The sequence below is a fragment of the Myotis myotis genome, unplaced genomic scaffold, assembly GCF_014108235.1.
Source record: "Myotis myotis isolate mMyoMyo1 unplaced genomic scaffold, mMyoMyo1.p scaffold_m19_p_2, whole genome shotgun sequence".
Classification (NCBI taxonomy): domain Eukaryota; kingdom Metazoa; phylum Chordata; class Mammalia; order Chiroptera; family Vespertilionidae; genus Myotis; species Myotis myotis.
This window is the reverse complement of record NW_023416324.1, coordinates 42,922,336-42,937,246: the sequence shown is the minus strand read 5'-3', so window position 1 is coordinate 42,937,246 and position 14,911 is coordinate 42,922,336. Positions and strand designations below refer to the sequence as shown.

Sequence of the window (14,911 nt, the reverse complement as noted above, 5' to 3'; positions counted from 1 at the left end):
GGCCACAGCAGGAGGGGCCAGGAGAGGGCACAGAGGATAGGCCGAGACCTACCTCTGTGCCCACCATAGTATCGCTGCCCACAGTTCCTTTCAAGGTGCATGAATTCGTGCACTGGGCCCCTCGTTAAAAATAATAAAGAGTAGCAGCTAACATTTCAAGAGTACTTTCTTTTTTTTTTAATTTTTTTATTTTTTTTAAGAGTACTTTCTATATGTCACTTTGTATATAAGCATTTATCTTTTCTAGTCTCTCATAACCACCCAGTGAAATGAGCACTATTATTATCCCCATCTTACAAATGAGGAAATTAAAGGAAAAGAGATGCAACTTGTCTCAGGCCAAATGGCTAGAAGTGCTTAGAAATTCAGTGACTTAATCAAGACTATATTATGTACTAAATACATATAGTATATATCACTATAATTGCTATTAGTGAAAAATGCTTCAGTAAACATCTTTGTAGATATATACACATACACATGGACAATGAATTCCTTAGGCTATATCACTGGGAGTTGAATTATTCAGTCAAAGAATATGCACTTTTAAGTTTTTTGTATATACTGCCAAATGGGTCTCTAGAAAGAGGCCCCTGAATTCATATTCCTACCAACAGTCTATAAGAGCTCTTATTTTTCTACAACCTTTCCAACAAGGAGAAATACTGATTGTTAAAATCTTAATCTGATAGCCATATAATCTGATTTTTTAATTACTTTACATTTCTCTTATTAGTGAGGCTGAACAGACTTATTGTACTTGTTACCCATATCTGTTTCTTTGGTTATGCACAGTCTGATCTTTGCTTGTTTTTCTATTGTTATACATGTTGTTTTCTTCTGACTATAGTTATATTTATGTATATATATATACAAAATATTTTTAATGTTTATATAAAAAACATGATTATTTACTTTTATAATAATATGAAAGGCCTTTCCCTGTACCAAAATTATATTTTAATAATCTTATAGCACATGATTCTTTTAGAATTAATATGTAATTTTGGTGAGAAGTGAAGATCTCTACATTTTTTCTCAAATAATTACATATCCCATCATTTACTGATTAATCTAAACGCTATCTACTATTTAAAAAAAGAACTTTTTTTTTAATGTTCTAAATTCTAAATAGACACCCCGGTCTATTTCTAGACAATTTTTAATGCAAAAACTAAGTGATTTAATTACCGCAGTTTTAAACAATGTTTCTAATCACAAGGGTTACTGGTACTCTGGGCAGGATAAGTCTTCATTATATGGGACTATCCTATACAATACAGTGCAGTAGGCACCCCAACTAATAAATGACAGTAGAAACCCCCATCCATTTAGACCAGGGGACACCTGGCAATATGTAGAGACATTCTTGGCTGTCACCACTGGGTGAGAGTAGTGGTGGTACCCAGTGGGTAGAGACCTTGGATGCTGTTAAACATCCTTCCATGTAAAGGACAAGCTCCTTCCCACCCCCTGCCAAAGAATTATCTGGTAAGAATGGCAACAGTGCCACAGTTGAGAAAAGCTGATTTCGACAATCCAAAACACTTCCAAGTCATTTCTAAAAGCTCCAAATTGAGTCTGAAAACCACCACTCTAGAATATATTCAGATACTAGGGGACACTTTCCAAAGCTGTCTAGCATTTCATTTCCAAATCAATTTTCAATGAAATTCTCATATATTTTTAAAGGCCTATACACACTTCGGATTTGGATTCAAATTACCTTAAACTTATAGACTAATTTAGAAATAATTAAAATCTAAAATATACTGAGTATTCCAAACAGGAAAATAATATATCTCTACTCCCCCCCCCCCCCCCCGCCATCTTCTTTAATAAAGTTCCATAGTTAACTACAGGGATTGTTAACCTGCAGCCCATGAATTCTTAAATGAGCTTCAAGATTACCACAAAATAGGCAAAATGATGCCTATTTCTATTTAAAATGCTGTGTGTGTGTGGGTGTGTGTGCATGCACATGGGTGACAATGTTTCCATATATCTGCAGACATTTTTCTGGGAGTGGATTTATAGCTTTCATCACATTGTCAAAGAGTGAATGACTAACATAATTATGGATCACTGCCATGAGCTTTACATTTCTAATTGTATTATTCCTAGATATTTTCTAGTTTTTCTTATTGCTATTAGGAAATTGTTATCAAATTTCTTAAGTAGATAATACTGACCAGAAAATTTTTTCATATGTGCAATTCACATATAGCCTTACTTATTATTGACAAAGATTTTAAATTTTTGAGACTGACAACTGTACCATTTGTGAATTATTAGGCCCTTCCAGATGTAAGGAATCAGAAATGGAGTGGGAACCAGCAATTCGTGTTTTCATACTGCAAGTTGCAACTCACTGGCTGATCAAGAAAGAGTTGCATTTTGTCAAGTATATAATTTTCTAACTGCTGTGCTGTACACCTGAAACTAATACAAAATAATATTAAATGCAAACTGTAACTAAAAATTAAAGAAAATAATTTTTTTTTCGTTTTGCTGGTCTGATTGGGTGTGTTCTGCTCCCTTGTCTTCCAAGTCATTGATTCAGTCCTGTTTCATCTAAACCACTGTTTATTCCTTCAAGTGTATTCCTCAATTCAGATATTGTATTCTTCATTTCTGACTGGTTCTTTCTTATGTTCTCTTCATGTAGTTCTCACTAGGTCCTTGAGCATTCTTATAACCATTTTTTTGAACGCTATACCTGGTAAGTTGCTTGCCTCCATTTCATTAGCTCTTTTTCTGGAGATTTCTTCTGTTCTTTCATTTGGGGCATGTTTGACTCCCCATTTTAGCTGCCTCTTACTATTTGTTTCTATATATTAGGTAGATCTGCTATATCTCCCAGTTTTGGTAAGGTGGCCGTATACAGTAGGTGTCCTGTGGGACTCAGTGGCACAGTCTCCTTGATCACCTGAGCTGGGTGCTCTAGGAATGTCCGTTGTGTGGGTTCTGGGTTCCCTCCTGTTGTAACTGAGTCTTGATTGCTATTGGTCCATTTGTGCGTGGGGCTGACCCTCAGGATTGGCCTCAACCATAGTGCACAAGCTGCAATGTAGGTGCTGACCACACAAAGTGGAGTTCACTTCAAGAGGGTCTGCTGCCTGCTGAGAAGACCCTTTGAATATGCCACTTGTGAGGCTAATTGGATCCTGCTCTGATGTTGTCTGGACAACTGGGTGTGTTAGTTCTGGGGCCTCTTGGGAGGGACTCTGGTGCAGGTCAGTGTCAGACTCTGACTGTGACTGGTCCTGAGCAACCTGTTTGGAGCTACGAAGTGATCCACAGTTTGCGGCTGCCTCTGCTGGGTCTGGGTGTGTGGGGGAAGGACCAAGCTGCACATCAAGGCTGGCTTCCACCAGCACCGAGTCTGCGGGCAGATCAGCCAAAGGCCCAAGGCACCCGAGATCTGCCTCCACCTGCCGGCTGCTTCTAGGCTCAGTCACTGAAGGAGCCTCTGGCAGTACTGGAGTTGTATGAGGTAGGTTCTCAGTGAGTCTCCAAGGGCAAGTGGTGTTCGCCAGACTGATACAGGTTCCAACTTGGTGCCAGTGCTGGGTCTGAGGCCACTCAGCAAAAGTCCTGGGGTTTGCCAAGGCTAGCTGCTACCCCCCACCCCCTGCCCCCCTGGTGTCCACAGGCCTTTGTGGTGGGGCTGGGTCTCAGGGAGTCATTAGCATGAGGCCAATGGTTTATCTTGCCCAAACAGACCAAGTTTGTCCATGTGAAGGAAGAGCTCTGCACGGGTTGTGTATATGAGGAAAAAATGGTTCCCAGTCTGTCCTGGATTCTGCTGGCATCATGAGCTCAGCAGGGCGAGGCTGCTGGGAGTTGGGAGAGATGGTGGATCTGTGATGAGTGAAGACTGATGTTCTTCCTGAACCCCACTAATGTCATGACTGTGTGCATATGTGCAAATACAGATGTACCCATGATCTTTGAACTTCAGGTGAGTACTGTGCTCTGCCTATTTTATGGCATCAAAGTACTACTGACTAGATAACCTCCAATCATTTTGTACCTATTTCTGCCATACTAATGGGTTTTAAGTAATGGGAAATGTAGATGATAGGACAGGTTCTGGAGTCTGAGTACCTGGGTGTACACTCCATTTACTAGGTTTTTTAAGTTTGGACATACTCCTTAATTCTCTGAGCTTCAGTTTCTTTATATGTGTAATTAGAGACCTCACAAAGTTATTATGTTAACTGACCTATTAATATATGTGAAGGTTTGGCACATGGAAATCTGAGTGTTTACTAGTTATCACAATCCCTATCCTAAGCTCTTTAAATGTTTTTCCCCCTCTAATTCTCACAAAAATCCTATAAGGCAAGTTATAATAAGATACCCCCCCTTCCTCCCCTTATGGATAAGAAAGTATGATCCAGGAAAAGGTTAAGTAACTTGTCCATGAATTCACAAGTAAGTAGTAGAACTAGTATTAGAATGTAATCTTAGTCACATGCCCAAACCAAGTTTCCTAACAACTATGCAACTATGGGCACCCTAGCATCGCAGAAATTATGAATAATCAACAAGCTATCTCCACTCTGCCCTGGCTGTCCTAATATCTATATCCAAACAAGGGATTTTATTACATATATGCACACACGTATCAATCGTATCCATTATATGCAGTTCTCCAAAAGAGGCTGAAAACCAAGGCACTATAGTACATTTATCAAAATTTGTTCCCATGCCTTTGTATCCTCCTTTCCAGGCCGGTGACCCCATCAAGATAAAGGGAGCTATGTTATTCATTTCATAGCAGACTTACTTCATTAACACTATTAGTAAAAAGCAGTTGGCTTTCAACAAAGATTTGTTGAATGAAGAAAACAATGTATGAGAAAAGACTCTGTAAAATCACAAAATAGGAGCCAAACTTTTATAAAGTCACCTAAATTATTATAAACTTGTATTTATACTTTTATTTAAACATTTATTATAGTTAGAAAAATATAGAGCTAACTTAATAATTATTATTAACAATAATAGGAGCTATAATACTTGTTGAAGATTCACTATATGTCAGGCTAAAAGCCTTATCGTCTTATTCTAACCCTCATCAAAACCCTGTGATGTGGGTCCCATTATTTTCATAGACAAGGGCACTTTCACTGGAGGCGGAGCAGTTCCTTGCCTCTGAAGATCACATATCAGAAGTGCAACTCTTTCAATTTCTATATCAAACTCCCCTTCTGTACATAAAAAATATTTTTAAAGAAAGATATACATAATATTTCTTTTCATCGCCCCCAAAAGAAATTCCTTATAAAACAGCAATCAGATCTAACTACATATACTTTACATGCATAAAAGAAATGCAAATTCTTTTAAGTAAAGATATGTCTATATGATACAGCTAATGTAACAGAAAATCATGAAAGGAATTCTAAAGGAGAAAATATGACTTAGTAGGCCTTCTGGAATTTTGTATTAGCAACATCACCATCCACTGAGTAGGGTAAGTAATCAAGAACTGACATCCAATTCCTGTTATTGTGGGCCAAATGCAATTTCAAGGACTTCTTAGCATTATTGTATTCACAACCAAATAGTAAGCGCAGGATGAAATGTAGGTAAAACAGTGTGATATTCACTCTAATATTATATTACTGTCAAAGAGGAAAGCTTAGGAAAAGTCACAAAAAGTTACGTTTAGTATGATATATTCACGCACATTTCCTAAGTACCGACAGCACTGCATTTGATAATTTACAGCAGTCATTAAAGCACAATTTAACAAGTTCTACACCCACTTCGAATAACGGAAAGGAACTCACTGTTGGTAAGTGCACATTCCTCTTCACTGTCATCACTGTCCTCAGGCGGAGCTTTATAAGGAGGCGGCAGTTTCATCGGAGGCGGAGCAGTTCCTTGCCTCTGAAGATGCAAAATTTGAGAGAAGGGTAAATGGCCTTTGCACAATCCTCTTCTTCAATGGCAAATAGGATAAAAAGATAATATGTATCCAACTTCAGTTATATCAGGAAGATTACAAAACAAATGTAATTTATTTTCTCCTACTTATGGTATTATGTAAAAGTGACTCTGTGATGTAAACACAGCAATAAAGAGAACAGGAAGTCAAAAGCACAGCTTTTAAGACTATAGACCTGCCCAGAAGAATGTATACCTTTTCCCAGTAAGAAAGCCAATTACATGTCTCTTCTTTATGCTATAAAGCTTAATTGTCTTTGTTATTAAACCAAGTAATTCAATTGAAAGACATTTCAAAATTAAATGTAAAAAAATATTCACTACATTATTTCTACAATTATTTACACTTTTTCATTCTATTGTAAAAGATAGATTTCATTCTTAAAAACATACTTGAAATACCAAGATTTGCTCACTGAAAAGTTATTCATTTATAATTTGTAGATAGTCAACACATTTCAAAGTATAAAAAAAGAAAGAAATCTTTATGATGAATACATTTTGTACGTCTAAGTATTTTTTAAATTTACATGCTGAATGATACAACACATCAATATTTTGTTCAAATTAAAGCAAAAGAAAACTCTGTGGTCAGATTACCTTCAGAGAACGTAGACATTTTCTGGAACGCTGGGAAAAATAAAACATGCCAAACTTTATAGAGAGCCAAGCTGCTAAAGAATAGGAGCAGAGAGATCCGAACACTCCACAGATTCCAAAACAATTGGATTAAGATTTGTTTTGCTACAGGATTTCAACAAAGTACATTCAATTATGATTTATATGATAAAACCACTAATGGCAGGATATACTTCAGTAAATGGACAATGAACTGGCCATTACAGAAAGCAGGCATGTAATAAGTTCCTCCAAAACAGAGAACACTATTTGGGATCCATAAAGGAAAACACATACCTGACTTTATTTAAATAGTGTCTAACAAAAGCAATGCTGCATATCTATGTACAAAATCCAAAAACTGATGAAATTCAAGAATGATGAAGGTAGATGCCAAATACAAAATGCTTATTAAGTAGCAAAAGAATACACAAATTTGACCTGGCTTGTTTTGCTCAGTGGTTAGAGCTTTAACCTGTGGACCAAAGAATCTCAGGTTTGATTCCTGGTCAAAGACACATGCATCAGTTGCAGGTTTGATCCCTAACCCCAGTCAGGGCACATGTGGGAGTCAACTAGTTGATGCATCTCTCTCACATCGATGTCTCCCTCCCCTCCCCCCCCCCCCCCCCCCCCCCCCCCCCCCCCCCCCCCCTCCCCCCCCCTCCCCCCCCCTCCCCTCCCTCTCTCTCTCTCTCTCTCTCTCTCTCTCTCTCTCTCTCTCTCTCTCTCTCTCTCCCCTCTCCTCCCTTCCACTCCCCTTCTCCTTCCCTTCCACTCTCTCGCTAAAGATCAATGGAAAAAATAATCCTCAGGTGAGGATTAAAAAATATATATACATAAATTGATCACAGTGTCTCCTTAATTTTTGCTGAAAAAAATTAAGAGTTAAGTGAACAGTAAAAATAGCAAATGATTTTTTTCCATAAAACCTTTTCCTCAGAACCAGATCATTCTAGGTCAAAGACAATAGTCAGAACAAGGACAGCCAGCTTTTAAAATATTAAAAGATATAAATCTTTAATAGCACTTTTTTATATTTAAGAGGGAATTGTTTACACAACTGATTATTTAATTAACTCTACCAGCACTCTGGAGAAGAATATAGGATACACATGTCTTGGATTTCCTCTAGTTTGAATGTGGGTTGCCAGATACCTGGGGCATCTTTCTACTGCACATGAGACAAAGGTGTAGGCAGGGTTGGCTCTCCCCTTAGCAATGAAGGCTGGAGCTGGGTCTGTACAAGGAGGCCACATGAATATAATCTCCATGAGGGCAACATAGTGGGGCATCCTCAGCTCTGAGAATAGTTCCTGGTACAGAGTAGGCTTTTTTAAAATCTGAGTAAATAACTGGTTGTCACTCAATCTGTTTAGGTTCCCTGACAATATTAACTTTTATAGAAAAAGTTGCATTTTTCTGGTTCATGTCCAATAGCATTGCATATTAATTTTGCCTGGTAGAGAGGCAAATTATTTCAGTCCTGAAGAAAGTATAATTCCAAAGGTTACAGTTTTATTGCCCTGTAAGACATTAACCAGCATTGCATCTAAATTTGAGTCTTATTTAAGCATTCTCTTTCAGCAACTATAAATACTTCCCTCTTCCAATTCTCTCTGAACAAGGCTAATCATCCTGTTTAGTTCCCTCATTAATGAGTTAAGTCAATACCTAGAACCTGTACATTTTGCATAATTTTATATGGGTTTTCTTTCCTGAAATTGTATGTATTCCAATAGAAATTCAAACATACATTTATAAATAAACAGGTAATAAAGAAATCATGTTGGGAGCTAAAAAAAAAAAAAAAAACTTAGTACTGAACAAGAGAAATTCAACCTAAAATTTTGGGATGAAGATAAAGAGGTACTTAGAAGGAAAATAAATTATTATTTTACAAAAGAATGGCTAAAAATTAACAAACTCTATAGCTAGCTAAAGATTGTTAGCAAGAAAAGAGGAAAACAAATGCTAATAAAGAAATAAGGCAATATAAAGATGAAAACAAAATTAATTAAGCAGAATAAAGATACAACAGAGAAGACTAACATGGTTCAAAAGTTAATACTTCAAAAAGAGGAATTAAATAGAAAATAACTTCATGACTCATTAAGAAAGAAATGTAAAATAATAAACTATACTCAGAAAGAAAAACCAACTACTATGGAGAGAGGATAGATAATACAAATGAAAAGAATGCCTGAACAACTTTATGCCAACAAATGTAAAAAGGCGATATTACATTCCTAGAAAAGAGACAGTAACCAAAACTGACTCTAAAAGAAATAGAGCCTAGACTGTGTGGCTCAGTGGTTGAGCATCAACCTATGAACCAGGAGGTCACAGTTCAATTCCCGGTAGGGGAACATGCCCAATTTACGGGCTCGATCCCTAATGTGGGCATGCAGGAGGCAGCCGATCAATGATTCTGTCTCATCATCATCTCTCTCTCTCTCTCTCTCTCTCTCTCTCTCTCTCTCTCTATCTCTCTCTCCCCTCTCTCTCTTCTCCCTTCCTCTCTGAAGTCCATAAAAAATAAAAGAAATAGAAAATCTGAATAGTTCAATAATTATTAAAGAACTGAATCCATATTTTAGATTTTTCCCACATAGAGAACACAGGACCTCAATGGCTTTGTAGGCTAGTTTGACCAAACATTTAAGGAATAGATAATTACCATTTTATATAAACTTTCAGAGAACTAAAACAAAGAGAAAGACAAAAAGAAAATATTCAGAATGTTCATTATTTATTTTAATAGTCTCATATAACCAACACCAGATAGAACAGTACATAAGAGAAAAATCTCATTCATGACCACTGATGCAAAACCGTAAAGAAATATTAGCAATGGGCAAAAAGGATCATGATGAAATTAGGTTTAAGACAAGAATTCAAGATTGGTTCAACAGAACAAAAATCTATTAATGTGGATTATTTACCACATTAAGGGATTCAAGAGAAGAAAAATTTATACACACAATTATTTAAGTGAAACAATAATTTTAAAAAATTCAATGACAATGCCATTCATTATAAAAATTCTTGGCAAAATAAGAATAAAAGAGAATATACCCTTAACCTTAAAGGTTAGCTACAAAAATTTACAGCACACATCATATTCAATGATGAAACATTAAAAGCATTTTCTTAAATATCAGGAGGAAAATGATAAGAATGTTAGCTATCAGTACTTATATTAAACATATTAGAGATCTTAGCAGATATAATAAAACAAGAAAAAGAAAGATTTGTATAGAAAAAATAAAACTGCCTTTATCAAAGCAGTTATTATTAGCTATATCAAAAATCCAGAAATAAAAATCTATAGACATAGTATTAAAATTTGAGATTCTTTTTTTTAAATTCTTTAAAATTTGAGATTCTTAATAAAAAATGTCTCATACATACATATAGAGCACACACCCAAAGACACCAGAAGGCTTTACATGAAATATTTAATAAGTTTATCATTAGGTAGTGAGTTTATGAAAGATGTTAATCTTTTTTTTTTAGCATTTTGGTTTTTGCAGTGTTTTACACTAGATTTTATGTTATAAAAGAATAAGAGAATAATGTTACAAGATGTCAATAAATATATAAAAATCAATTTTATGACTACACACTAGTAACAAACAGAAAATACAATTTAAAAATATATAAGGATGTCTAGGAATAAATAAAAAATTACAATACCTTGCTGAAGAAAATTATAAAAATGGAAAGAAATAAAAGAAAAATTTAATAAGTTCTAAAATGGTATCTAAAAGATATACCATGTTAATGGTTAAGAAGGCTCAATATTATAAGGAGGTATCTTTCCAGATTAACCTATAGGTTTGACACAATTCCAAACAAAATCACCCAAGAGCTATTTTGGTGGTATTCAACAAGCCAATTCTAAAATTTGTCTGGAAAAGAAAAAGGACATGAATAGATAAAACACTTCTAAAGAAGAAAAAATGTGTGAAGAAAATCATTCTGTTAGAAGACAAGATTTATTATCAGGCTTACTATGTAGGTAGTGCAGCATTTGTGCTTGTAGAGACAAGGAAAAAGCTCAGAAACAGACTGCCCCTGATAACCTGATGAGACAGAGGTTGTCTTGTATATCCATGGATGAAGGAGGGCCTATTTTTAAAGAATGGGATAATCAGTTATCCTTATGGAGAAAAAGAAAATTCATTGCTCCTTGACATTGTATCCTAAAATAAATTTTAGAATAACTCATTCTACTAGAATAGAGGTGGGAAAACAGGAATGGATGACTAATTCTGCTGGATGGTAATGAATGTTTTCTCAGTACAGATGACCTTTGACCTGCTCCTTGGAGGATAAAAAGGAAGACCAAAGTGGGAAATGAACTTCCAGGCTGAGAGAACACCAAGGTCAAAGTCTCACAAACTCTCAGGTGTGCAAGGCGTTTTCTGGGAATAAACAGACAACTCGCCCAGCTGAGTAGAAAAGAGAGAGAAAGATGACAATGGCTGAGGGGGTGCTTTATAACATTTTACACCTATGCTCCACTAGGTGTCTGGACTTCATCCTGGCCAGTTATGTTCACAGAAAGGAAATATTCTAAATATAGTACTGCTACCCAGATACTCATCAAAATAACATTCTGATTAACTGTAGCTCAAATAGGCAAAAAGAAATAAGAAAACATCTTTTAAAAGCTTGAGAGGTTCAACTTACCTTTTCTTTTTTTTCTTGGGTGCCTTGGTTCTGGTTATTAGCAATTTTGTTGGCCTTGTTATGCACACCAGGAATGGCCTACCACCAAGAAAAAAAGGAGAGGGGAGAAGGAAAACATTTAAACGACACAATCATGACATTTATTTACGTAGTTTTAAAAAAACAGTTCAAAAAGTTAATGAATTCTTTGACTTCACCTATAATGTAAAGACATGAGAAGCGCAATTCAAGGCAAACAATACAACCTGGAAAATCAGATAAGCAATATAAATCTTAAATTGTGGTGTGTGTGTGTGTGTGTGTGTGTGTGTGTGTGTGTGTGTGTGTGATCAAGGGGTGTGTGTGATCCACAAGCTTGTGTGTATGGGACCAGAAAGTGAGGATGAAAAAGGCTAAAAGGAAAGTCATGATACTGACTGCTGTCCAAAAATCACATTTTGCAAAATTCAGTATAAGAGGTGACCTGAGTTAATTCCTAGAACATAGGATGTATCTTTTATTGGATAGATTTACCTTACTCATCATTGTACCCCAGTTCAAGTATGTTATCTAGCACAATTGCGCACAGTCAATAAATATTTCACTATTACTATTAGCATAAAAATGAATTTCAAATCTTTATTTACGTCACGGAATAAAAGCCCAATAAGAATTTAGTGTGATTTATCACTGTAACTCTGGCGCTCAGAAAGAGCCTAATACATATTTGCGCTCAATAAATATTTATACATGAATGAAAGAGTGTAACGTCATAGAAATAACTTGAATTCTTTATAGTACCAACAGCATAGATTACTTTTTATAAAACTATTGAAACACCTTAGGAAAATATAAAAATTTTAGTGTTTTTTTTTTTATTAAGGCTCCTCAAATGGCAAATACAAATAATCTTGGCATAAAAATCTGATGACAAACATAAAAATTAAAAGAAAAAAACAGATCTCCTTTCTCACAAATTTAAAGAAACTACCTATCTAGGGATAATAATAATAATAAAAAAGAAAAAGTTTCTTTCTAAATGCAATTTAGGGTTAATTTTTTTTCACTTTTTGTGTGTGTTTGTTTTGTGTGTTTTTCTGTTAATCCTCACCCTAGGCTATTTCTACAGAAATTAATTTTGGAATATATAAAAAAAGTCTCAGAAATGTTTCACTTAAGTAAAAAATGAGATGATACATCACCATAAATTCAGTGCTTCCTATGTGAACAGATGCCGTGCTAGTGCTTAATATTTATTTCTCTATTTAATACACACAACAACCTAAATCAGAGTTCAAAAAATGCTAGATCTATAAGCATATGTTTCTTGTCCTAAAGAATCTTAAAACAAAACAGAACACTTTGCCTCCCTGACAAGTCAGGATATCTGCCCACACTGGACCTACGTCCTCCCACGGAAAAACCAGCTTAAGCTGAATGGCAGAGCTTTGGGATGAGACAGAATGTCAGTTGCCCTTCATAAGGTTTACACTCTTCTTTGAATAGCAGAAAACTATATTTCTGTACATGTATCATGCAAAATGTGGAAGACAAGAGACTTATTGAGAAGACTACATTTAAAAAAAAATGTATTTTTATTGATTTCAGAGAAGAAGAGAGAGGGAGAGATAGAAACATCAATGATGAGAGAGAATCATTGATTGGCTGCCTCCTGTACGCCCCTACTGGGGATCGAGCCTACAACCTGGGCATGTGCCCTGGAGACTGAAATCGAACCTGGAACCCTTTAGTCCGCAAGCCAACACTCTATCCACTGAGCCAACCCAGCTAGGGCAAGAAGACTATATTTTTAAGAAAAGTAAAAGAGAGCCTCTTTCTTGTGAAAGTAAAAAATATATTTGTATATGATTAATATGCAAAATATATGTCAAAAAATGTAGGCACCATTATGAAACAATGGTATTAGGAAGTACAAATGGACTATAGGGGGAAAAAAACAACAGAAAATAAATTTAATGAACTGAAGGGATGACCCCAATTTCAAAAGTTTGTTTTCTCCTTCAGATTTTTTTCCAATTGATTTTTAGAGAGAGAGGAAGGGAGCAGGAGAGAGAGAAACGTCAATGGGAGAGCGAACGTCCATTGGCTGCTTCCTGCACACCCCCTTATGGGGACTGAGCCCGCAACTTGGGCATGTGCCCTGACAGGGAATCAAACCAGCGACCTCGTGCATGGGACAACACCCAGTCAACTAAGCCACATCAGACAGAGCCAACAGGGTTTGCCCCACCATACCGCTGTACCGATTTTTAGGTAATTTCCACACAAAGGTGCTAGATGAAAGGTAGATGAAAAGTAGACCTATTTTCTACAATGTCTCCAAGTTCCATCTTATTCTAACCACTTGTTTGCATGTAACTAACATTTTTCTATATCATGTTGGTTTTTTCTCTTTAATGCTCAGGAGCCCAGGTATAGGGGACAGTTACGTTCAGGGCCTCAGGTCTGGTAGACTTAAAAAATACACAATGCCCCTGTTAAATGTAGTTGTGTTATTAAGTAGAGAAAACATTACCGTGGCATAAAAACTATCTATACAGGAATGCAGTATAAATCATGGGTTCTGCTCTCAAATAAGCATTTGCAAAGTAAATCTGAATAGATACATGCATTTCTTTCTAGTATGCTGAAAACACACTCGAGAAATTCAGGAGAAAAAGGTTAAATTAAAAAGGTAATATATTGTTGATACATGTAAAGCATCTGTTAAAGGCACAAGTGTAAAAAAATAAAATAAAATACAACTCAAAGAAAATGAAAGTACAATGTTGAACACCACACAGTGTTGATGAGATTTCCATGTGACCACGGCACAGACATCGGGCCTGCCATTAGAAAATGACTTCTTTTGGGGACTTTGCGGGAAAGGCTCATAGAAATGCAAACTGGTAAAAAGTGATAACGCATTTGGCTATATTTCCTATTTCTGTGATGATCAATACTATTTGCAATAATGAGTGAGCCAAAGAGAACACCATTTTGTAAAAATGTGAACCTTGATCCCTTTCATTGGCTCATTCAACAGGAATCACTTTGTGCTAAAAAAAAAAAAAAAAAAAAAAAGGAACAAGTCATGGGCACAGTAACTAACACCATCACTTGAACATGCTCCCTGGGCTAGGACCACAGAGGGTGCAATGCTTGATGAACCACATGCACAACGTAGGGGTTAAAAGCGGGGATGAGTGACTTGAGCATGGCACGATGCTGAAGAGCTTTTCTTTTTCCTTTTTTTGAGGAGTTGAGAGAAATTGCACTGTTTATGTCATCCAGGAGAAAATATCCACCCAAGCTCACCAGCAAAGGCTGGACAGAAGCCTGCGCTTTTAGGTGGACGTTATAACCTATGTGAATGCTTTCAACATTTTCTTGGCAGGGCATTCACAAGTGCCTCATAAATGTATAATTTGATTGGCTCATTCTAGTTCAAAATGGTTTCTTTGGAAGTATCATTTGGTGAGAAATAATCATGCCAATTTTTCTACTGAACTCAGTTTCCAGAAATAAAAGTGATGGCGTAAACTACTTTCTCGATATTATAAAAGTTTAGAAGTAGATTCCCTAAAAAAAAAAAAAATTAAAAAATCTTGAATTTCGAATGGTATGAAAATCAGAAGGCTTTATTCAGTTCATC

At 36.0% G+C, this 14,911-nt stretch overlaps 1 protein-coding gene across 12 annotated transcripts in view; it reads right to left on the bottom strand.

The window, feature by feature from the left end:
• The window catches only part of PATJ (PATJ crumbs cell polarity complex component), a 309,148-nt gene that overhangs the window by 153,892 nt on the left and 140,345 nt on the right, over window positions 1-14,911 (bottom strand). For 11 of the 12 annotated variants that reach the window (XR_004974443.1, XM_036352893.1, XM_036352882.1 and 8 more), the window contains 2 exons: window positions 11,278-11,355; window positions 5,805-5,904 (listed from right to left, as the gene is read on the bottom strand). Coding sequence is in view for 11 of the 12 variants with exons in the window: in XM_036352893.1 (XP_036208786.1) it covers window positions 5,805-5,904; window positions 11,278-11,355 (178 nt within the window). In the remaining variant the exon portion in view is untranslated. The remainder of the gene's footprint in view (window positions 1-5,804; window positions 5,905-11,277; window positions 11,356-14,911) is intronic. The other variant, XM_036352884.1, reaches the window with a different exon arrangement.